Genomic DNA, 24,942 nt, shown 5'->3' with positions numbered 1-24,942 from the left:
ATAACCAGCTGATGACTACCTGAATAACCAGCCAATAACTACCTGAATAACCAGCTCATAACTAACTAAATAACCAGCTGATAACTACCTGAATAACTAGCCGATAACTACCTGAATAACCAGCTAATAACTACCTGATAACCAGCCGATAACTACCTGATAACCAGCCGATAACTACCTGAATAACCAGCTGATAACTACCTGAATAACCAGCCGATAACTACCTGATAACCAGCTGATAACTACCTGAATAACCAGCTGATAACCATCCTCAGGCCTTTTCTTCTCCGTCTCCTCAGACATTGACACATTCCTCGCAGCACAAGGTAAAACTTGTTAGCGAGGCTGCTCACGGAAGTGTGTTAGTGGATGTAGACACACACCAGCAGAGGGGCAGCGCTGATTTAAGGTATTACTCAGGAGCGGGGGGAGGAACGGGGGGAGGAACGGGGGGAGGAGGCGCAGGAGAGCCCCCCCCCCCGACTGCATCAGGAGAGCCCCCCCCCTGACTGCATCAGGAGAGCCCCCCACCCCCGACTGCATCAGGAGAGCCCCCCCCCCACCCCCGACTGCATCAGGAGAGCCTCCAGCCTTTGTGATTCCTTTTGATCAAATCTCTGTGAAAGATGAGTGTCATGCCCTCTTCCAGCCAGCTGTGAGGGGACTGCCCTGCACCTCTGATGGGGGAGACCTACACATGTGTGTGCAGGAGAGACAGACAGGCAGGCAGACAGGCAGGCAGACAGACAGGCAGGCAGGCAGGCAGGCAGGCAGGCAGACAGACAGACAGACAGACAGACAGACAGACAGACAGGCAGACAGGCAGGCAGGCAGGCAGGCAGAGAGACAGGCAGGCAGGCAGGCAGGCAGACAGGCAGGCAGGCAGACAGACAGACAGACAGGCAGGCAGGCAGGCAGACAGGCAGGCAGGCAGACAGACAGACAGGCAGGCAGGCAGGCAGGCAGACAGGCAGACAGGCAGGCAGACAGGCAGGCAGACAGACAGGCAGGCAGGCAGGCAGGCAGGCAGGCAGACAGACAGGCAGGCAGGCAGACAGACAGGCAGGCAGACAGACAGACAGACAGACAGACAGACAGACAGACAGACAGAGAGAGACCGAGAGAGACATGCAGGGAGAGGGAGAGAGAGAGAGACCAACTCCTGAGGTGAGAATGCAGAGTGGGAGGATCTCATTCCAGTCCCCTGTGCCCAGTTTCAACACACACACACACACACACACACACACACACACACACACACACACACACTGAACATCTTGAGTAGTTTAGAGTCCACGGCAACATTAGAGCAGAGAAAGCGGAGGAAGCACGTGTGAGAGAGAAAGGAGGGTAGAAAGAGTGAGTTCTTGGCTTTTTTGTGCCGTGGTTGTGGCGGAGTGTGTGTGAGTGAGTGTGTGTGAGTGTGTGAGTGTGTGTAAAGTACATGTGTGTCACCAGTGTTGGAGCAGAGGCTGCTGGGTGTGATGACTCTTTTGCATTAGTACTTGAGTGGAAGGCAGAGTTGGAAGCAGTTGTTTGACGGACCTGTGGTGGAATGGCTGGCTCCACAGAACCATCTGACTAATGACAATGGCTGAGGTAAGAGCACATTTCTCTCTCTCGCCCGCCCGCTCGCTCTCGCTCACACACACCGAGATGTTTGGCAAATTAAATTTTGTGGATATTGATCGTGAAGAAGAGATGAGAAAGGTCCAGTTGCTGGCTGCTGGGACCCGGCTCCTCTGCAGTCGTCTGGATTCTGGAGAAAGTTGACGCAGGTTGAGGTGCTGGTGGAAACTTCTGACAGCAAGTGAAGGAACCTTCTCATTTTAATCTTTATTTCACGAGTGTGTGTGTGTGTGTGTGTGTGTGTGTGTGTGTGTGTGTGTGTGTGTGTTTGTTTATGCCAAACGTGTAGATTTAGTACAAAAGGCCTGTTTAAATAGGTAAAATCCAGACAGAATTGTTTTCACCAGCACAATGAAGTAATTTGAAATCAAAAGTCCTTAAAAGGGAAGTGAATTTAATTTTACATTGTTTCAATCGTGCTTCGTTTACACCCAGATGAGCTCGATCCTTGAATTCATCACCAGCTCCTCGTCACTAGAATTTTTTAAAGTTTAGTGGTTTAACGGAGACAAATGGTGCTGAACCCTGACGCGCGCGTCCTCCTCTGACAGTTCAGGCTTTTTATTTGTTGTGGGAGCGTGGTTGTCGTACCAGCGGTGCACCTTTCACACAACACCAGCGTTGACCAGTGGTCCTGCTGTGGTCCCCCGGTCTGGCCGTCTGTCCCAGGTAGCCTCCTGGTCGCTAGGCTGCTCCACTAGGTCATAGTGGTACAACTGAACACGCTCGGTGTGTGTGTGTGTGTGTGTGTGTGTGTTTTAATGGCTCATTAAGTGATTAATTGATGTGGCGGGAATCCTCTTTATTGTGACTCTGCTGATGTTGTAACAGTCGCCGTCACTCTTGGAGTCTTTTGCTCTGATTGTGAGATCTGACCCTTCTCATTTAGGCCAATTGACGCCCTGTTTTTAATTTAAAAGTGCAGATTTACGGCTTTTATAGCTGTACTTTCTGCACGCAGCAGTCCTCTTCCTCTTCATTTCCATTTGATCTGTCAGTTTTCACCTCTCCATGTTTATTACCTGTTAATAAACCATTTATACAACCATATTGCTCTCAATAATGTAAAATATAACCTCACACAGGGGGGTTCTATTAGTGGGTCAATGACAGGACAGCAACGTTTGTGTCTCAACACAATTACTGACAACCTCATTGGCTAAATATAATAATAACATTGCAGCAGCCTTGACATCCCATAATCTTTTTACACCCGTGCTACTCAATCAGCAATTTCACTGAATAAATGTCACTGTTAAAAACGGCTGTTCCAGCTAAAGAGCCAGTTCAAGGCATTTTTCTAGGCTGGGATGTTTTTCCTTCTATTCTCTTTACGTCAGTGATCTTTGAGCCCGTTTGAACCTCTTAGTTCAGCAGAGGAACTCATTTTGTTGTCCCCCCGCCAACACACAATTCACAGTGATAAAGGAAGAATCGTGTGTGTGTGTGTGTGTGTGTGTGTGTGTGTGTGTGTGTGTGTGTGTGTGTGTGTGTGTAATTTTGGCTGCCATCATAGTTTTACACCCCTTACACACCCTTCAGCAATTCCTCAAGCAGTGATCTTTCAGGCCTGGTCCCAACATATTCTCATTAACACCCCCAACACACACACACACACGCGCACACACACACACACGCACACACAGGGAGATAGCACATCATGTGTTGGCTCTATGCTGCCACCATAAGGTTGGTGAGATTTTACAAGCCAGATGTGGCAGAAGGCAAAAAATGAGGGTTGATCAGATATCAGATATTTGATTTCTGATTTCCCTTTTTGACATTAAGTGTATCTGAAGTGTAATAACATCACATGTCTGTCTTAACTAGTGTTTAACTATTAATCTCAGGAGGATCTTCACTGTCCAGTAGTGATTAGTGACTAAATAATGAGGATAAATCCACGAGGAGGATTTAATAATAAAAGAGACAAAGTTATAAACAGTATTCTAAGTAACTGCCCACCCGTCTGTTCAGGACTGCTTTTACCTTTTTACCCTAATTTATTTTTTATATTCTTGACTTTTGCCGTCCACAGTTTTATGTGTGTTTAAATCAAAAATTACTAATAAAAATTACAAATTAAAATGAGTGATTTGTGAGAGTTTTCCAGTTTAACGCGGCTCATAAATTTTGCTAAATCACTTTTTGGGATTTTGAGATTTCAGCAATATCAAAAATAGCTAAAAATGTGAATCATCACTAAGTTTCCATCAGAGACTTTAACATATCGGATCAGTTTATAGCTGAGAGATTGTTAATTCTTGCCTGTACAGTTGAATCTCAGGCTGCAGCTGAGCCGTGTTTGATCTGTACGCTCGCCTCCTTCCTGTTTCCTTCATCTCCCCTTTCACTTATACACAATCACAAACCAACCAAGTCATCCACTGGTGACCGGTAGTATTGTTTAATCAGGTTAATATTATTCCAGCCTGTTGTTAGCCTGCTCTCTTCTTATCTGTATGACCAGGCTATCTGCTGCACCTTGGTGAGCTGCAACTGCGACAGCTTCAAGCCCGCGAAGCTGAGGAGGCGACAGTGTGAGAGCTGCAAACATGGCTGGGTGGCGCACGGTGAGACCCCCGACCTGCACATCTGGCCTGGGCGGCTGCAGCCGTGCGGGGCCGGCGGGGTCGGCGGGGGCGACGGGGCGACGGGGCCGACACCTTCAAATCAGTGAAATAGCTCTGCTCATTTAGAGGCTTTATCTCACAGTGTTTCAGTGGGAAACGGCCCATTAATTGATCATGTATTCACAGAACATTAAACTCATAACCAGCATCACACACGCACACACACACACACACACACACACACACACACACACAGAGTTATGATACGAATAATCCGAATATTCTTATCAATGATGACAGGACATGAGGAACTGTTGGATGTGCTCTAAAATGTTTATCCTGAAATATCTGTTAAACATTTCTCTAACTTTTATGATTTTTAACGTAATTTTAGTTTTGCTTTAATTCTCTTTGAAATTTGAAAGAATTGGACTAAATTTTGATTTGGATGAAAGACAGTCTCATTCGCCTGTAAATGTTCTTACCTGCATCATGTTTACCCAGCAATCATTTGACATCGGTGGTTATTTTTATTTGCCCCTCTGGCAGCCCTGAGCAAGCTGAAGGTGCCCCACCTGTACCAGAGCAGCCAGGTGGAGATCGTCCACTCCAGCGTGGTGTTTGACATCTGCAGCCTGATGCTGTACGGGACCCAGGCCATTCCCATCCGCCTTAAGATCCTCCTGGACCGACTCTTCTCCGTTCTCAAACAGGAAGAAGTCATTCAGATCTTGAGCGCACTTGACTGGACGCTGCAGGACTACATCCGAGGATACGTGCTGCAGGTGAGCGCGCCTTCGCTACATCGTCCTCGCTGAAACGTTAGCAAATATGCAGCCATGCAATATGTTCTGCAAAGTGTTTATCAGTGTAATAAAATAATTTCCACCCTGTTCCCTCCCAGCATTGTTATAAACACAGCTCTCCTGAAAGTATCTATCAAATAAAGAAAGAAAGGCAGGAATAAACAAATAAATAAACAAACAAGGCTATTTTCAAAATGAGAAATATAGCACGAATTGCGAAGTACCGTGTCCTCAGAGCGTGCGGACTGCACACACTGCTAAAAGATTCCCAGAAAGATGAGAAACCAGACTGGGGAAGAGCTGGGACCTGGTGACCTGCATCCTGCTGCTGCTGCCTCCTTGAACCACCAGCCATGAGCCGTCTCCAAACTGTGCTGGCTGTGATGTTTAAATATTGTCTTTTTGCTTCGGATTTCTTCTAAAGCCTGAGCCAAGATGGCCCAGGCCCAGGCCTCAGGCTCAGCAGTGACTCTTACTTCGATTAGTACGTCATCAAGTATTCAAGATCCACCACATTTAATTCATGTTAACTCATTTAATGTCGAACATCGAGTCGGAATCCTTGACAGGCACCCAACGAATGCTGTGTGATGAAATATTAACCATGCTATGGCACCAAGATGCTGCTCGCTTTCAAAGCACCCAAACTCACATGTGATTACCGCAGCGCTGAAGGGAGGATCCACTTGATCAATATCAGATACTACTACTCTTCTTCTCTGTCTATATGCACATACAGTATGTATATATATATATATATGTGCATATCTTCTTTCAACCAATTTCCGTTTCCTTTATTAACGTCCTTTACAGGTTGTGTCTCCTCACACTCTCGATGAATATTAATGAGCAGATCTTCACACGCTTCAGCAACGCCAATCAAAGGAAACCTTCTGTGCTTCATGTCGAGACAGAAGAGTTTCTACTGTACATAAAACGTGCACCTTTAGCAGTAACGAGCGTCCCATTTGGATCAGACGGTGTTTCTGCGTTGAAACGCACGTTATAGGAGCGCGACCCAAAAGCCACAGGCTGTCTCTCGGGCAGCAGCCTTTTCGAGGAGCTACGTGGGATCAGAAAACATAAGTGATGATGCAGAAAGCAGCCAAAGGCACGTGCACACGCTTACGTGCACAGATGCTATTTGATTAGCTGAGCCTACTGACGTTGTCCCCCGTGGAGACACGCGGGAGATGGACACCCTGGTTTTAATGCTGCGACTGAAGACTCTCTTTTTCTGTCCTTGCCGTGCGCCCCTCACTCTATACTGTGTTCCTCTCATCAGGATGTTGCTGGGAAGGTCCTGGACAGATGGGCCATCATGACATTTGAGGAGGAGATCGCCACACTCCAGCAGTTCCTACGCTTTGGGGAGACCAAGTCCATAGTAGAGCTGATGGCTCTACAGGACAAGGAAGGCCAGGCAGTCCTGGTTCCAAGCACTCGCACCAACTCAGATATACGCACATTCATTGAGCGGAACACCCCTCGGACCACTACAAACCTTTCTACACCCAAAGTTGATAAGCTAGGCAGCAATAGCATGCACCACTTTGAGAACTTCATCAATAGCATGGCTTTCATGCTGCCATTTCAAATGTTGGGCTCTTTCCCGCCACCCTTTATGGGCACACCAACAGGGATGCAGCAGCAGAACCACAACCATCAGCCATGCCTTAGATCGTTTGAGCCACAGAGTCAGAGGCAAGACACTCATGGACAAGATGACCTAGGGAAGGACCATCCCATTTCTCTGTCACACCCAACAGAGAGCAGTCTACTGGGGTCCCACTCCATTATATTTTCTGCCGATTTAGACAGAACTAGTGACAAACCAATGGATTCGCTGTCCACCAACACAAAGATTGAGGCTGAGGACTTATCAGCCAGTGACAACTATTCAGACGGACCCTCCACACCATGTACACCCCTGATGAGTTCTGAAGTAGCACAAATGTCCCCTGAGGAGAAGCTGCGCTCTCTGGAGAGGAGCGGGAGTACCGGTGGAGTGGTCTCGGGAGGGGGCGTGAGTTCTTTAAGAAAGGGCCGTGTGATCTGTAATGCCTGTGAGAAAACATTTTATGACAAAGGCACACTGAAGATCCATTACAATGCAGTACACCTCAAGATTAAACACAAATGTACCATTGAGGGCTGTAACATGGTCTTTAGCTCCTTACGCAGTCGCAATCGGCACAGCGCCAACCCGAATCCCCGGTTACACATGCCCATGAACCGGAACAACAGGGATAAAGACATCCAAGGCAGCTTGTCTGCTGATGAGAGCTCTCAGGGAGAGAAACGGTCCAACTATGGAACCCCCACACCTGTCTGTTCAGCAGAAAGCCATAGGTCAGCGCATGGCTCTATGCTGAGCCACGTGGACACCAGCCCCAAACTCCACAGCAGCTCCTTCCCCAGCATTGGGCACGGTGGCATTCTCTTCCCAAATCTGAAAACAGTGCAGCCGGTCCTACCCTTCTACCGTAGCTTGGTCACCCCAGCAGAGCTGGCAAACACACCGGGAACGCTTCCTTCCCTTCCTGTGTTATCTTCATCCGTGCCCATCAAACCCATCACAGCCCAAAAACCCTACCTGATGGACCCTGTACCAAAGAAGAAGTCTCGGAAGTCAAGCATGCCAATAAAGATAGAAAGAGATGAACAGATGGATAAAGACAGCTACTCTGAGGACGAGGCTTTGATACAGCACAAAGATAGAGAACTGGAGTCGGTGTGTTCCGTCAGAGCCTGGGAGCAGAAGGAGGCGGTAGCAGGTCACGCTGGTTGTGAGAAGGAAAGGCAAAGTATTAAGAATCTATTGGAAACACCGACAAGGGTAGAACTGGCCCATAGGGAACAAGATGGCGAAAAGGGTGAAAAAGGGGTAATCACCTGTTTGCCCCACTCCACCGAAAACAGAGTCGGGGAGAATCACTGTGAAAGCCTCTCGCTCAAGGAGCCCAACAAACCCGAGGAGAAGGAAGACAGGGAGCAAGCCATACTAGTGCAGGCGGCTGACAGGAAGTCTGAGATCAGCGTGGACGACGGTGGGTCCATTAATGGGGACGTCCCCTCATTCATGGACAATGACAAGGATGGAGCTGACAGCTGTTTAGAGGACTACGGAGACCCGGATTTGTCTCATTTGGACCCCAACAGTGACCTGCAACACCACTGTGAGATCTGCAAAAAGGCATTTAAGAACCCATGCGGCGTGAAGCTACACTACCAGAATGTTCACCTGAAGGACATGCACACGTGCACAGTGGAGGGCTGCAATGCTGCGTTTCCTTCCCGCAGGAGCCGAGACAGGTGAGAAGCCACCCTATCCTGTCCTACCGCAGTCGAAACATGTTCAGCTCGGTGATGACGTTGGTGCGTAGCTCCATTCAGTTATCACCGTGGAGCTCCATCCGTCTCACGCCGATCACACGAATGTTAGCAGTTATAAAAGAGGTGATAGATGAGGATCGTTCTGTGGCTTTAGACCAAACAGTGATGCACCTGAGCTTCTAACCAATGTTGTGCTTTCATTGTTTACAGACATAGTGCAAATCTGAATCTGCACCACAAGCTGCTCACCAAAGACTCATTCAGCCTAGGCAACACCTTCTATCTGTCTTCATCCAAATGTCCAGACAAAGACTCTGCTCTCCTGGACTATGGCCCAGACCTCCAGGGTCGAGGTCTCTCCGGTCAAGACTCAATGAACCAGACCTCTGTCATCTTCAAAGGGCATAACCGCATGGGCTTGGTCTTCCCTATGAACAAGCTATCTACTGCCCCCTACAGTCCCGACGCACTGTCTATTGTACAGATGGGGGAAGGTGATGATGGACAGGGAGGGGTGGACGGGGCTGTCCTTGACCTCAGCACTTCTTCCTCCGTGCCTCCATGTGGCTCTTCCTGGGATTCGGACGGAGGATGCAGCGAGGGGGCGGAGGAGTTGGAGGAGCCCGAGGAGGCCATGCTCCCTGTTCCTGACAGTGAAGGAAGCTGTGATGGGATGAGCGTGGGGAGACTTGGGGTCGAGGATTTGGCCCTGAGAGGTGAGAGGACCTTGGACTGCGGTGGGGGAGGGCAAGATCGGATTCAGGGTGGCGGAGGTGGCTCTCCAATAACCTGCCACGTCTGCCAGAAGGTCTACAGCAACAAGGGCACCTTCAGGGCCCATTATAAGACCGTCCACCTCCGGCTGCTCCACAAGTGTAAAGTCCCAGGCTGTGACACGTCCTTCTCCTCTGTGCGGAGTAGAAACCGCCACAGCCAGAACCTAAACCTTCACCGAAACCTCGCCGTGACCTCAGGCACTGCAGTGGAACAGGAGTAGAACTCTTTTCCCTGAACGACTGCACAAAAACGTTGTTCTTGTAGTTATCTCCGGCACCTAGAAAGGCTCACCAATTAGCACTTTTAAACGCCCGTAATGTCGTCCCTCCAGGAACCTGTGATGTTGGTACTACAGTCATTAACTCTGTCAGCACAACCGTCGGTTTCCTGTGAGTTCACCAGTCACAACGTCCCCTCCTCACCCCTCCAACGTCACCCGTGGGTGCCTGTGACGTGTCACCGCTCCCATTCACCCATGGCTACACAATTAGAGATACTGAGCAGCACAATCACCCTTTCACACCTGTTCACCACAAGCTTCACAGACTCCAGTGGGGGATTAATCAAGGACGCCATTTCAGCCTTTCCTCGTTTCCTTTCCTAAAGAGTTTAAGACATTTGTCCTTTTGTGTCATTATCCTTTTTCATTTAAGGAAAAATCTGCCCTTTTATAATTCAAACTTTAAATACGTGATGAAAAAAAGAAACTATTTTTGTGGGTTTTGCCTTTGGTGTCAGCGTATTTGGATCCCGGATTCACAACTCTTGGAGGGAACATGGTGCGTTTTTTACGGAACATCACTAATTTGGCTTAAAAATGTTTTTAAAGAGAAAAAAAACAAACTTTTGAAACCTTTGTTAAGAACATCAGCTCTCCAACATCGATCGTTCAGAACTGATTTCATACGTCGACCTTGCCAAAAAAGGCGTTTTGACGTGCGTTGGCGGTCATGTGACGGCGTGTTTTGATATTCGCTTCTCCTGTGGAATCGTGCATAACGTGTTCACCAAAAGAACCGGGGCCAGTTAGCCTGTTAGCCTGTTAGCCTGTTAGCCTGTCTGCCCATGGTGCTGTTCCTGTTCAGTGTAATCTGTCTTTAGTGTTTGCTTGTTGCTAATGTTGACCAAAGATTTCTGGCTGTTGACAGGTTTCCATAGCAACCACTTCATGTCGTGTAAAGGAATATGCCCCGCCCACTGTCCTCTCATTTATTATGCACACAATTCAAATCTGACCGAAACAAGACGATGGAGAGTTTATTTTTGTCTGACCGGGAGGTCGGAGAGTCCTGGAATATGGTGGAATTTTCCTGACTGACTGGACAAACAACAGGAAGCTGGTGGACTGATGCATCTACTGTGAAAGAGTCCAACACTGACCATCAGACTGTATATATACTAGGACTGGATATCACACATATGTACGTATATGTGTGAATGAGGTCACCTGACAGGAAGTGCGACGCCACTCAACGTCACTCATGTTGCGTTTCTTTCTCATGACAAACATCAAAGACGGATGATGAGTTTTCCTCTCTGGGTTTGCTTCCAATTCTCAGTGTAACTTATTTCTTTGTGTATTTAAATGTTTTTATTCAGTAAAAGGTGAAAACAAGCGTGTTGATGTCTTCATGTTTCCTTTGATCTAATGTTGCAGTATTGATCCGATTAAAGATGAAAGGAAATAAACGATAATAAAGTCGCATTTAAAAATCTCCCTTTCTTTTGGAAGTGTGTCATCCATCCATCATCCATCCATCCATCCATCCATCCATCCATAATCCCTACATCCATCCATCCATCCATCCATCCAACCACCCATCCATCCATCATCCATCCATCCATCCATAATCCCTACATCCATCCATCCATCCATCCATCCAACCACCCATCCATCCATCATCCATCCATCCATCCATCCATCCACCCATCCATCCATCATCCATCCATCCATCCATAATCCCTACATCCATCCATCCATCCATCCAACCACCCATCCATCCATCATCCATCCATCCATCCATAATCCCTACATCCATCCATCCATCCATCCAACCACCCATCCATCCATCATCCATCCATCCATCCATAATCCCTACATCCATCCATCCATCCATCCATCCATCCATCCATAATCCCTACATCCATCCATCCATCCATCCACCCATCCATCCATCCATCCATCCATAATCCCTACATCCATCCATCCACCCATCCATCCATCCACCCATCCACCCATCATCCATCCACCCATCCATCCATCATCCATCCATCCATCCATCCATAATCCCTACATCCATCCATCCATCCATCCATCCATCCATCCATCCCATCCATCCATCCATCCATCCATCCATAATCCCTACATCCATCCATCCATCCATCCATCCATCCATCCATAATCCCTACATCCATCCATCCACCCATCCATCCACCCATCCATCCATCCATCCATAATCCCTACATCCATCCATCCATCCATCCACCCATCCACCCACCCACCCATCCATCCATCCATCCATCCATCCATCCATCCATCCATCCATCCATCCATCTATTATCCATCCATCCATCATCCATCCATCCACCCATCATCCATCCATCCATCCACCATCCATCCATCCATCCATCCATCATCCGTCCATCCATCCATCCACCCATCATCCATCCACCATCCATCCATCCATCCATCCATCATCCATCCACCATCCATCCATCCATCCACCCACCCACCCATCCATCATCCATCCACCATCCACCATCCATCCATCCATCCATCCATCATCCATCCATCCATCCACCATCCATCCATCCATCCATCCATCATCCATCCATCATCCATCCACCCATCATCCATCCATCCATCTTCCACCCATCATCCATCCATCCATCCATCATCCATCCATCCATCCATCTTCCACCCATCATCCATCCATCCATCCATCATCCATCCATCCATCCATCCATTCATCCATTTATCCATCCATCCATCTTCCATCCATCCATCCATCATCCATCCATCATCCATCCACCCATCAACCCACCTGCCAGTCTCTCCATCAGCCTCCTGTTATTGTGCTTCCCTGGTAAAGCTGACTCCTGTTTCCTTGTGTTGTTAGAACTGTTCCAGGTCTCCACGGTGCCCTGCTGGAGGGAAGAACGTGCAGGACTGGACTCTGGTCTTGGCTCTGCCCTGGAGCTCTCTGGGCACCCTGGAAGGCTGGTCCAGGGCTTCTCCTGCAGCCCAGGAGGACTTTTGATCTGACCTTTAAATAAAAGCTTTGATGAACACGACTCCGGCCTGCTGCGGGGTCCAGGAGAACCTCGTCACAACACCATCCACCCAGGCTCATAGTGATGTTTACTGTTTACCCATTACTGATGTTTACTGTTTACCCATTACTGATGTTTAATAAGTGCTCTTTTGGGTTTTTAATTATAACAAGTGGGTTTTTTTTGTTTACTAATAAGTGTGATCATAGATCTTTAATAATAAATGTTATTGTTAATTTTTAATAATAAGAAGTGTTATCTTTGGTGTTTAATAATATTAAGTGTCATTATTGATGTTTAATAACATTATTGACATTTAATAAAAAAAGGTTTTTGTTGATGTTTAATGATAAAGTGTTAATTTTTGTCTTTAATACTGTGTTATTGTTGATATTTAATAATAGGTGTTTTTTATGTTTAACAATAATTGTTATTGTTGGTGTTTAATAATAAGTGTTATTTGTGGTGGTTATTATTGTGTTATTGTTGATGTTTAATAACAAGTGTTATTATAGATGTTTAATAATTGTCATTATTATTGATATTTAATAATAACAAGTCTTACTGTTGATGTTTTCTAATAACAACTGTTATTGTTTTTTGCTAATAAAAAGTGTTGGTATTAAAAAAGTGTAGTTTTTTTTCATGTTCAAATATAACGAGTGTTATTATTGATGTAAATAAAATTAATTTAAAATTAATTAAATGTAATAAATTAACAAAAGTAAGTAGTAATTAGTAATTACACGTGTTTTTATTGATGTTTAATAATAAGCATTATTATTGATGTTTAATAGTAACAAGTCTTATTGCTTATGTTTACGAATTACAAGTGTTATTATTGATGTTTAGTAACAACAAGCGTTGCTAAACCACGATGCTAAACCACGATGCTAAACCACGATGCTAAACCAGTTGACGATTCACTGGACAGCATAAGGAATGCTAGCATGAAGCTTCTTAACAAGAAAGGTTTTGATTTAAGAGCTGAACTAACAACCCAGTCCAGGCTGAAGGCTCCTCCAGGTGGAGGTGAGCTCCTCCAGGTGGAGGTGAACTCCTCCAGGTGGAGGTGAACTCCTCCAGGTGGAGGTGAGCTCCTCCAGGCTGAAGGCTCCTCCAGGTGGAGGTGAACTCCTCCAGGCTGAAGGCTCCTCCAGGTGTAGGTGAGCTCCTCCAGGCTGAAGGCTCCTCCAGGTGGAGGTGAGCTCCTCCAGGTGGAGGTGAGCTCCTCCAGGCTGAAGGCTCTTCCAGGTGGAGGTGAGCTCCTCCAGGCTGAAGGCTCTTCCAGGTGGAGGTGAGCTCCTCCAGGCTGAAGGCTCCTCCAGGTGGAGGTGAGCTCCTCCAGGTGGAGGTGAACTCCTCCAGGCTGAAGGCTCCTCCAGGTGTAGGTGAGCTCCTCCAGGCTGAAGGCTCCTCCAGGTGGAGGTGAGCTCCTCCAGGTGGAGGTGAGCTCCTCCAGGCTGAAGGCTCCTCCAGGTGGAGGTGAGCTCCTCCAGGCTGAAGGCTCCTCCAGGTGGAGGTGAGCTCCTCCAGGTGGAGGTGAGCTCCTCCAGGCTGAAGGCTCCTCCAGGTGGAGGTGCTGCGATGCTCAGGGGGAGTCGGTCCTAATTACTGCAGAGATAAACGGACTGACGACCTGCTGAGGAACGAGTCCAAGTGCTGCCGTGTTTGGAGCCTTGCGTAACTCCACAGCTCCACCCACCACACGTGTGAGGCTGCGGAGCCGTTTCTCCTTCCACTCTGCTCCTCAACGCCGAAGTGGCCTCCGTCCTTCCTCACCGGCACGCTGCGAGAATCTAGTAGCACTCAGAGAGGGCACGGCGGGCTATTTTGGACCGGGTGCTGCACGTAGGCTCCGCTACTCACCCGAACCCAGATGATCTGTAGAGGCGGAGCATCGGCTTCCTCCACACGGCCTTATCAGCAACGGGAGCTGTTCGGGTTATTTTTACAAAGCTGCTTTCAACTACGACATTAAAACACCGTATTTATGGCTGAGTCGTGTGAAACGGTGCTGTTAAATAACAAACACACACCTAACACACTGGGTGACCCGCTGCTCTGGGAACGCTCGTTAGAGCTTTTTTAGGGCGCTGCACCATCGACTGGGCAGCCTTGTTCTTCTCATCGAAACGTGACCAATCACACACATCAGTGAAATGTCTCATTTCATTTTATGTTATTACAAACTAGAAACACACACACACACATATATATCCCCCTCTCAATAAGCCCCTCATTACTCAGAGAGTATATCACAGCTCTGCCTGATAGCTTAATTGTTGCTAAGCTAACAGATGGTCTTCATAAGAAGAGAGGAACTGGACAGGAAGCTGCTTGTAGGTTGGCTGGAGGCCAACAGTGAGTGGATGGACGTCGATGTCCGATCAGCTCTTCAGGGACGTCCCAGAGACGGTCCTGTCAGGAAGGGGGGACTCTCTGGACCCAGCATCTTCAGGGGTCTCCACCCAGCTGCTCCTGGTGCCTCCTCAAACACTCTCAGCTTTAGTGGAGCCACAATCCAACACTAATGTCAACAACAGACACATTTAGGACCAGACAAGGTTCTAGGAACAACTAGTAGCTGCTTAACTAACGTAAACCAGCACTTCAGGCCCTGATAGTCGCTCATTATAGCGAAGCTAAGGGGCTTCTTAGCATATTGTTGAAGCACATTGTGTAAATAATCTACTCTGCTTGGACTTTACACACTGTTATATCCTCATTAAGGTTTGTCTTTGCGCTCTTTTTATTCTGCTTCACTGTGGAATTGAAGTGGCTCCTGGGGGACAGATGTTCTTGACCTGGGATCCCCCTCAGCTGCTGCGACACTCATCGTCATGTATCCAAAGGGTCCGTGGACCAGCCTGCTTTGGCTGGATGCTAACTCGTTGTTGCTTAATGGAGGCAGCAGGGAAGCGTGTTGGTACCAGTTCATGGTCTGGTTCATGGAGAAGATGGCAGCAGTTCTCATCCTACAGAGAGATCAGTGGTCAACAATGCTAAATTAGCTGGAGAATGCAGAACATACACTCGTATTCTGCTCCTCTAACTCATTTTTTTCAGTACACATGAAACATAAATGTAGTCAGATGTAGTTACTTTTAAGCTAAATTAAATTGGCAAACATTTCTATTATTTCTTTCCGGTTCCCGTCGAGGATTGTTGGACTCGTCATCGATCTGGGAGCAGAAGCTGCACAAAGCGGCCTCATCGTTTACGGGCCTCTACTGACACCTGCTGGTAAATAAAGGAACATTGAGGTGGTTCAGGACATCCATCATGGAAGGTGAATCATCTCCATCTTCAGGGTGGACAGAATGCCAGCAGCCATGTCCAGGGACAAACATGTGCTGGACGACCAACTGCTGGGACATTCCATGCTGCAGGGGGACAGCTTCTGTCCTCCACAGAATCATGGCTTGGTTAATATCAGTCATACACAACACGGGTGGCTCCTGTAGGGGGCGCTCTGGTGAGGGATGTTTGGACACCAGTCACACAGAACTTTATTGGCCCCCTGCAGAACCTTTAGGACAAAGACCTCATTGTCTGCTGGACACATGGTCCTCTGGTCCTCCACAGGATGCAGCTTCAATACAAAGGAGACGTGACAACTGTGCATGTTCTCAACTAAAGTCGTGTCCTCACCACCCATGAGAGGACATAGTTAGGTAGTTAGTTATGGTCACCATGTTTAGTGACCGGTCCGGGGGGCACAATGGCTCTAGACCATCACACCCCAGTGGGGAGCATTAAAACCAGGATCTGAGCTCTTTCTGTCGTCTTCCTTTTGCCATGAGACGTCTTCTGGTCCAGCAGGGACATCCGTGTCTTCATCTTGATTGGTTAGGTTTATTGTCTCTGCTCTGTGAAGACCCTTCATTTCTGTGGTCCATGGATGGACTGATAATGGTCAGCAGAGCTTCAGCTGCTCGTGTCCCTCTGGTCCCTCTGGACCATTAACTGTCCCTCATGTGGTGCTGGGTGGAGGGCCTGGTTGTCCCAGTGACCCTGCCATGAGCTGGGGACTTGTCCAGGGGCTGGGACGGACTCCAGCCTCACGCGACTGGGTGGATGGAGGGATGTTCTTCACAAGTTCTTCTGAAGAACACCTGCTTGTCTTGACAGATTGACATGATTGAGACACTTCAAGTCAAAAAAACAACAACAATAGTTTGTTGTAGTTTTTAAATTAGACATTAGTTCAATATTAGTTTCTCAGTAATACACAAAAGGCATCGACTCTATCTTTGAAGAAATGCAATAATTTTATTTTTATTTAGTTATAGAACATTTGGATGCGTCACTATTCTTTTATTCTTAGATTCAGACGCAAACCAAAAACGGGTTTGAAGCACTTTTGTCTCGTTTGGGGATAAAAAGAAGCGTTTTTCCAGATGTTTGTGTGTCTCTGAGCTCTCGCGCACGTTTAGATGTTCCAGCAGCTGGAATCTCGTCCACATTCTTCAGTCTTTTACGGCTCGAATCTCCTCAAACGTGACCTGAGAGAAGGATCCTTGACCTGCTGAAGCTCTTCATCAGTTCCACAGGAGGAGAGGAGGAAATGTGGAATACATGAGGATTCCTGCCGAGACTGCAGGGAAGGTTAGTTAGGGTTAGTTAGGGTTAGTTAAGGTTAGGGTTAAAGGGTTAGGATTAGATGAGTTAGGGTTGGTTAGCTTGGTTAGGGTTAGAGTTAGAGTTAGGGTTGGATGAGTTAGGGTTAGTTAGGGTTAGTTAAGGTAAGGGTAGGTCAGGGTTAAAGGGTTAGGATTAGATGAGTTAGGGTTGGATTAGTTAGGTTCGTTAGGGTTAGGGATAGATGAGTTAGGGTTAGTTAAGGTTAGTTAAGGTTAGGGTAGGGTTAAATGGTTAGGATTAGAAGAGCTAAGGTTGGTTAGAGTAAGATTTATTAGGGTTAGTTGGGGTTAGGGTTAGATTGGTTAGGTTGAGTCAGTTGGGGTTATGTTTAGACGGGTTAAGGTTAGTTTGGGTTGGATGGGTTAGTTTTAGGGACACAACCTTCAGCACTTGTGTCAGATCAGCAGTTTTCTCTTGGGAAGCTACTACAGCCCACAAACGTCTTGACAGGTGACTGTGAAGATTAATAACCATTCATTAATAACCATTCATTAATCACCATTCATTAATCACCATTCATTAATCACCATTCATCTATAACCATTAATAACCATTAATATCAGACTGTAACCTAACGAGACAGAGTTTCGCTGTTTCATCCGTTTCCCTGAAGATCTTTAAGGCAGCAGTTGTGGTTGACCAGAGGTTATGAGAAACAAACCGAATGAAGAGATTTAGTCCAGATTAGCAGATTGAGGAGCTCGTTATTCTAAAAGCACCTGAGTAAAGTCTCAAGTGGGACTGGACCGGAGGGAGATGGTCCTCGTTCTGACCCAGAAGAGTCCCACTAGAAACAGAAGCTGTTGATTGGTTTTCATTACCAGTATTTACTCAGTATTACCTGGATTAAAAGTAGAGGCGTTCTCATGAAATTAGCTGGTTATTTAACGAGTAAAAACGGGCCACATTACAGGAAGACTGCAGACATTTATTTAACTACTGGAGTCATTCTTAAAACTGTTTAATGCTAAAATCAAAGCCGTCTCCGTCCTTCAGGACATCCCTTAAATCCAGACTTCGGTGCAGCTCTGCTTGGAGCCTCTGGTCTCCGCATTCTTCACAGGTGGCCTCTGACCTCTGTGGGGGTCGGCTCTCTTGGACACCTCTAAGCGGATCTCCTGGACCTTCTGGAACTCTCTCTTCTTGCCACAGTTCAGCACGCAGCTCCACTCGGGGCGGTGAGCCATCACCACATCCAGGGTGGGCAGAGGGGTGGAGCTGATGTCCTTCAGGCCTAAGGAGGACTTGGGTGAAGGACTGACTGGAGGAAGGGCTTCATAGCCCTGTCGTCCACCTGTGCAGCCTGGCCAGGACGGCTCCTCCTTCAGCTGCACCGCCTGCCGGATCTTCTTCCAGCCCAGGTGATTGAGTTCCAGCAGATTGAGGAAGATGCAGAAAAGACCAACACAAAACATGAAAATCAGGAATATGGTCTTCTCTGTGGGCCTGGAGACGTAGCAGTCCACGGGCTGGTTGCAGGGCGAGGAGCTGCACACGAAGCGGACCGGAACCTGCAAACCGAACAGCTTCCACTGGGCCAGGACAAAGCCCACCTCCAGGGCTGCTCGTAAACACACGTGAAAGATGTAACATTTGGACAGGACTCCTCCAGAGACCGCCAGGCCCTCAGAACTTCCTGCTGGGACGTGACGGGAGGTCACCAGGCCTCCGCCCTCTAAGATGTCCGCCAGGCTGTGGCCCAGGTGCTGATGGGAGAGGACGGAGCAGCTGTCCGAGCTGCAGCTGGGAGGACCCCCCTCCTGTCCGCCGCCCACCTGCCCTCCCTCCTTAACGCCGCGGCGCCGCCCCAGAGCGGCGTGGGGGGACTTGGACAGGTTGTGCCACGTGTAGACGATGAAGCAGAGCGATGGCGTGGAGACGCTGATGATGTGGAACACCCAGAAGCGTGGCTGCGAGATGGGAGCGAAGGCGTCGTAGCAGACGGTGGAGCATCCCGGCTGCAAGGTGTTGCACACAAACATCTCCTGCTCGTCGGCGTACACGTCCTCGGTCGCCACGGCGACAACCAGCAGCCTGAAGATGACCATAACGGTCAGCCACAGACGGCCAATCATGGTGGAGTGCTGGTGGACGGCGTCCAGGAGGCGTTTGAGCAGCGTCCATTCAGTCATGGCGTCCTGTCGCTTCTGGCCGTCTCCTTCACGTCCTTCGCTGTCACAGCTGAAACCGTCCTCCCATCGGGACACTCACGTGTCCTGGTTCTGCTCCATGGTGGAGGACCTCCTTTGTGAGCCTCTTGTTTCTGGCTGGACCTGCTGCTCTTCGTGTCCTCTTGTAACTCCTGCCCAGCCTGGCTGTCTGGCCCTGGAGTCATGGAGGCAGCCCCCGTCTTTCACAGATAAGGACGTCCACTTGACAGAGACACTCCCTGCGCTCACTTCTCTCTTGTCTTTTGGACCCATTTAAAACCCCGGGCCTCCTCTGCTCCTTTAGTGCCTGCTGATAGCGGCCTCTCCACAGATTAGTCTCCTCCACGCTAACAGACTCTTCCTTTAATGGCAGGAGCACATTTCAAAGAGGGTCCAGAGAAAAGGACGGTCCACCCGTCCTCAGTCCACCGCTGCAGGGACCAGGCCTTGGACTACACGTTTAACATTTCCAGTGTTGGTTTATGGGAACATTAGCAGCCAACATCTAACTTTTACTGGATTCTTCTCGCTGTCAGCAGATCAAATCCGGCTGTAGGTTTTAGGCTCTGATTCGGTCCGCGACAGACGCTGCCCTCCAGGGGCCGGGAGCAGGTCTTGGCCCCGTGCGCGCTCCCGTAGGAGCCTGTCCACAAACACAGACCGAGTCGACAGTGGTGCAACAGCGCCCCCCAGTGGTTAAAGGGCTAAACCCCACCGTCCTGATCATGTTCAGACTGGAACGCCTGATTTAGACACATGACGTCACCTGCTCCCGTCATCAGATGACCTGTAACAAAATAATGGCGGAAAAAAGCTGAATGAAAACATAACAGGCGAATTTTCGGCCTTTTCCAAGTTTAAATGTGCTTTGAGAAGTTAGTCTTGAAGTTGTGTGTAAACGAGCCCCTGAGCAACTATTCCATAACCCTAATTGTGATGACAACGTTTTAACTTGGTTTCATGAGTCGCTTGAAGATTCAACACAACAGAAAGATGAAACAGGCGTCGAGATCTATTAAACTTTATTTTACACTCACCCGCACACACATTTAAAAGAAACAGTTCAAAGAAGGTCAACAGTCGGCCTCGTGTTCAAACATCAAGGCAACGCCTCGTGCAAATAAAGCAACTCTACGGGAAACGTGGGGATCCTGAGCGGCTCCAAGGCTTCAGGTCCATCCCATCTGCTCCAGGCTCAGGGATGAAGAGGAGGACTCCTCACATGACGGCACAGCTCCCCTCCTTGGACAGGTCCTGAAAGAGGGACAACGGAGGGTTAATGTCTCCATCAGCAGCACCGGAGGCAGGAACAAACTCCAGCGAAGCTCAGCACACGATGGGGTGGTGGAGGAGCAGCACGTGGTGCTCGTGCACGTTAGCAAGAGATGGGGCCGAGCACAAACAGCAGCTCACGCACGCCAGCAGAACCTACTGCTCAGGTGGCGTTCTGCCCTCAGCAGACAGAACAGCACTTCTTCTTTTTCTGGGGCTTCAAAGTCAGCATGAAAAACAGAAGACATCAAACTTCATCATTCAAGTCTGAGGAGCCGCCGACATTCATCATCTTTGGTTCAGGTGGCGTTTAACGGCCCGACGTTCACAGTCTGTCGTCATGGAAACACAACGGCGTAGACTGGCTGAAGACTTCCTGTTGTGCTGAGGATACTCAGACTCTACTGGAGACCCTAAAGTCTCCTGCTCCCTTCCAGAACCAGAGAAATGCTCAGCAACATTGGAGTCTGAAGGAACTCATCATCTGTGTGGAGGCTCCTCCTTCAGAAGCAGCTTTGTTTACCTTCCTCTGGAAGTGCTGGAGGGGAGCGCCTGCAAGCACGTCTTCATCAAAGTCCAGCTCGGCGTCCTCGTCTGCTCGGCTCTGCAGGCTCACTCTGCGCTCGGCCACTTCCTGGTGAGGCGGTCACACCGTCAGCGGAGCAGACTTTAACGTGCGAGACGATTGTGAGGGACCGTCACCTCTCGGTTGGGGTTCAGAAGGCTGACTCTGACATCAGTGATGGGGCCCCAGCTTCTGTGGCTCTGCAGGACCAGGTCCCCTGGATCAGCTTCCGCCTCTGCAGCCGCCGCCCAGATCTGAGGCACAATCGACACCTTTTTATTTAAGGGAGAGACACGCGAGCCCAGAAGGTTCGGGCTCTTCGCCTGCTCCTCCGCTAGTTTAGCCAACAGAAGCACGACCAGTTAAAATCAGTCAAAACTAGAAACTCTTGGGAAAAAAAAAAACGTTCGTGTGTGAAGAAAAGATGTGAGGTCACCAGCAATCATTGTGTGTGTGTGTGTGTGTGTGTGTGTGTGTGTGTTCTACCCACTGTGAGGGTCCGACCAGCTTCCAGGATGCAGGAGGAGGGAATGTGGAAGGAGATGTCCCCAGAGAGGGGGTAGACCCTGCGTACCACCCAGCCTCCGAGTGGCTGTTCCTGAGAGAGAAGCAGCGTCACCCTGGTGTCAACACTGGCTGAAACCTCCTCCGGGTCACCTGCCCTCACCGTGTCCGAGTGGTTTTTGAGTCGGACGTATTTCCCGTCCACGTCCACCTCTGCTACGCTCACACAGCCTTTCTGGGAGGAGCGGCTGGACAGTTTACAGGCAGGAGAACCTCCCGAGACACCCTCACGCTTCCTCTTCTTCCCTCGGACTTTGCATCCGTGCTCGTGGGTCCGCGCGACGCTGCTCGGCTGAGACGGACTCGGAGACAAATGTAATCTAGGGGAAAAGGAACAAGTGATTAAGGAGGGGAGGGGGACACGGGAAGGCCGAGGAGATCACCGTCCCACCTCTGCTCCTCCACCTCCAGCATCTTCCTGTAAGCATTGATCTCCATGTCCAGAGCCAGCTTGACATCCAGCAGGCTCTCGTAGTCCTCCAACTGGCTGAGCATCTGACTCCTCATGTTCAGCAGCTCCTCGTCCTTCTGATGAAGCTTCTGCTGCCACACGTCTCGGTCCCTGTCCAAGGTCCTCTGCAGATCCTGGCAGTGAGCCTCCAGCACCATTTTCTGGCGGGTCAAACGTCTGGGTTAGACGGGTTCATGGTGAAGCGTCTGCTGCCCTTTCCCCACCCGGGTCAACACCAAGTGTCCTCACATCTTTCTGCTGCTTGTGCAGCTGCGCGCTGAGGCTCTCCACCCTCAGCCGGATGGTCTCCAGCTCCTCTCTGGTGGCCGACGCCGCGTCGCTTTTCTCCGACGCAGCCTGTTCAGCAGTTTGCAGCTGCGGTGAGAAGGTGACGGTCACTGAAGCAGCAAAGCTGAGCAGCAGAACCCCCCCTCCCCCCCCCCCCAGTAGGACTCTTCACCAGCTGGACCACTCGGCCTTTGGCCAAAGCCTGGAATCATCTCAAGAACAAAGGTCTTTGTGATTTAATGATCTTTGGGAAGTGCCTTGAACCCTCTCCATGCCCCCACTTCAGGGCTTACCTACAGACCCATAGCATCAATAATGCTTGAATAAGCTAGCTAGTCAGCTATCACCATCTCATGCACGCTCCTGAAGGCATCGTCAGTGTTGTCACCCTTGAACTGAAGGTCTTGTGCATCTCCTCTTTGTACTCCAGCAGCTGACGCTCGTGGTCCTGCCGCAGCTGCTGCATCGCTTCTGCCAGTTTGCTCTCAAACTCCCGCTGACGGCCAGAGTCCACCTCCACCAGGCGGCTCTCGTGGCGGCTCCTGACCTCCAAGAGCTCCTACACACAACACACGTCAAAAGATTTAAGGCCGTTTTTCAGAAAGGTCCCCAGTGACACCGATGGCTGGCATCTGGGACCTGCTCACTGATGTTCCTCTGCAGTTCCAGCTGCTCTTTAAGCGTTTGCACTTGGTTCTCCATCTCCACCCTCCTCAGGATCTCAGAGGTTAGCTGCTTCTTTGAATCGGACAGAACACCCTCCATCTGCACACACACAGGTCTCCGTTACAGAAGTCACATCCTTGTGAGCTCCGCGGCTGCCGTTTGTGCTCATACGTACGTTTTCCAGCTGGTTTTGGAGATCCGAGAAGGCGCCGCTGAGGTTCCTGTTCTCAGACAGAAGTTTGCTGTACTCTGCATCCTTGGAGATGAGAGCCGACTCAATGTTCCTCCACTGGGCCAGCGCGTTGGTCAGGTCACCCTCCTTCTTGCGGCACCTGAAGAACAGCAGCGTTTTTAGTAGCAGCACCACTAAACACGTTCTCAGGCAAATCCAAACCCCAATGTCTGTCCGGGGGACGTTTTAAAGGACCCGGGGGGCAGCTCAGACCATCAGGTCCCCTTTAGATGAGGCCCGCCCCAGTTGGGCTGCTGGCTGGCTCCCCAGCACGGACCTGCTACTGAGCAGGTCTCTTCCTTCCATGACTTTTGGTGTTCAGAGGTTCAAGACTTTCTTCAAGTTTCACTACATCTTGAAACAAGATGCTTCAGCGAGACAAATGTACGTGAAAACTAAGAGTTCTGGAGGACGACGCTACCTGACTTGAAGCTTCTTATTGTCGTCGCAGAGGTTCCCGCAGTCGATCTGCAGCCGGGCCTTCTCCCCGGCCACCTCATCCAGAGACCTGCGGACGTCGGCCAGCTCCTCCTCATACAGCCGCCGCACGTTGCCCATCTCGCGGCTCTTCGACTCGTCCTTCTCCTCCAGCTGCAGCAGCATGCACGAGCGCTCGCTCTCCAGCTCCTGCACCCGCTGGATGTAGTTGGCCAGGCGGTCGTTGAGGTGCCGCAGGTCATCCTTCTCCTGGCTGCGGCTCTGGCAGGTGGGGCTCATGCTGGACACGTGCAGGCCGGCGGCCGCGCTGCGGCGGCTGGCGGAGCGGCTGGAGCGCGCGCTCGTTGCGGCGGGTGTGGAGGTGGCAGAGGCCATGACGCTTGTCCCGATGTCCAGTGGCGACAGGAGCTCCTACAGAACCATGCGACCGCTTCCACAAGTTCCGGCGGTGGCTGAACTGGTCCAATGAGCGTCAAGGATCCGAGCGGCCGCCGCGGCACGTTGACAGCGCGTGAAGCTCACAGCTGATCTGCATCACGCTTGACGAGCTCCAAACGAGGTGCTCGGTGCACTTCCGGGAGGGGTTCGCTTTTCAAAATAATGCCCCAAAATACACCTCGGAGCGCTTTGTTTTAATGTCGTCACACGGTCCGACACCACGAGACACAAACAACAAAATTCAAGAAAGTTCAAGAACATGACACTTAATACCCAAACTATTGAATAAATAGAGCGTGTGTGTGTGTGTGTGTGTGTGTGTGTGTGTGTGTTCGTGTGTGTGTGTGTGTGTGTGAGAGAGAGAGAGAGAGAGAGCGAGAGAACAACGTTTATATTGAAGCTTTACACCACCTGGACTTCCGGTACATCTGCATATTCAGTGCAGCTTGACGGAAGTGACGGGCTCGTTAATGACGTCAGCTGATAGCGATGACTGGTCAGAAACCAGAGCTAAATTCACTGGTCACCAGATTTATTTAGGAGGTTGTTTGTTCTCTTGAAGTTTAACATATAAAAGAATAAAGGAGCATGTGTTGTAAACTGCATCATGCTGATACTTGAATCAAACTGCTGCGTTGCTATGGTGATCAGGTAACTGATCTTACTGTGTATTGATGCAGTTCCACATGTCCGGATGCTTTCGGCTCACAAAATAGGTGTCAAGAATCGAGGGCGTTTATCCAGAGTCATTATATTCTTCCAAGTATGAAATTACAAAATGATGGGACTAAGGAGCACATAAATTCAAATATAGCTGACTAAATTAGGCAAAATGAA

General features: G+C 49.3%; 3 protein-coding genes across 4 annotated transcripts; 1 reads left to right on the top strand and 2 right to left on the bottom strand.

Annotated features, from left to right (window-relative positions):
• The first annotated feature begins 1,235 nt into the window (after window positions 1-1,235).
• On the top strand, window positions 1,236-10,834 carry LOC101064589 (zinc finger protein basonuclin-1). Its single transcript, XM_011617193.2, has 5 exons — window positions 1,236-1,599; window positions 4,100-4,202; window positions 4,752-4,987; window positions 6,294-8,323; window positions 8,555-10,834. The coding sequence occupies exons 1-5, from the start codon at window positions 1,585-1,587 to the stop codon at window positions 9,339-9,341; spliced, it is 3,171 nt and encodes a 1,056-aa protein (XP_011615495.2). The 5' UTR covers window positions 1,236-1,584; the 3' UTR covers window positions 9,342-10,834.
• Window positions 10,835-17,968: 7,134 nt separating this feature from the next.
• Window positions 17,969-19,427, bottom strand: LOC101064362 (gap junction delta-2 protein-like). The gene has a single exon (XM_011617194.2). It carries the CDS (start codon window positions 19,171-19,173, stop codon window positions 18,046-18,048), a length of 1,128 nt encoding a protein of 375 aa, XP_011615496.2. The 5' UTR covers window positions 19,174-19,427; the 3' UTR covers window positions 17,969-18,045.
• A 769-nt stretch (window positions 19,428-20,196) lies between these two features.
• LOC115252040 (lamin-L(III)-like) lies at window positions 20,197-24,203 on the bottom strand. Of its 2 annotated transcripts, XM_029846268.1 has the most exons (12): window positions 23,651-24,203; window positions 23,173-23,329; window positions 22,971-23,096; window positions 22,720-22,890; window positions 22,293-22,418; window positions 21,984-22,204; window positions 21,696-21,912; window positions 21,519-21,626; window positions 21,166-21,282; window positions 20,987-21,097; window positions 20,624-20,680; window positions 20,197-20,445 (listed from the first exon to the last, which is right to left on the bottom strand). In XM_029846268.1, exons 1-11 carry the CDS (start codon window positions 24,040-24,042, stop codon window positions 20,645-20,647), a joined length of 1,782 nt encoding a protein of 593 aa, XP_029702128.1. In that variant the 5' UTR covers window positions 24,043-24,203; the 3' UTR covers window positions 20,197-20,445; window positions 20,624-20,644. The 2 variants fall into 2 exon arrangements, with proteins under 2 accessions (XP_029702128.1, XP_029702127.1); XM_029846267.1 differs by lacking the exon at window positions 20,624-20,680 and having other exon boundaries at window positions 23,651-24,202.
• Window positions 24,204-24,942: the final 739 nt, after the last annotated feature.

This window comes from Takifugu rubripes, chromosome 13 (assembly GCF_901000725.2).
Source record: "Takifugu rubripes chromosome 13, fTakRub1.2, whole genome shotgun sequence".
In the NCBI taxonomy this organism is placed as follows: Eukaryota; Metazoa; Chordata; class Actinopteri; order Tetraodontiformes; family Tetraodontidae; genus Takifugu; species Takifugu rubripes.
The sequence above is the reverse complement of the archived record's forward strand: the minus strand, read 5'-3'. Positions and strand labels throughout refer to the sequence as shown.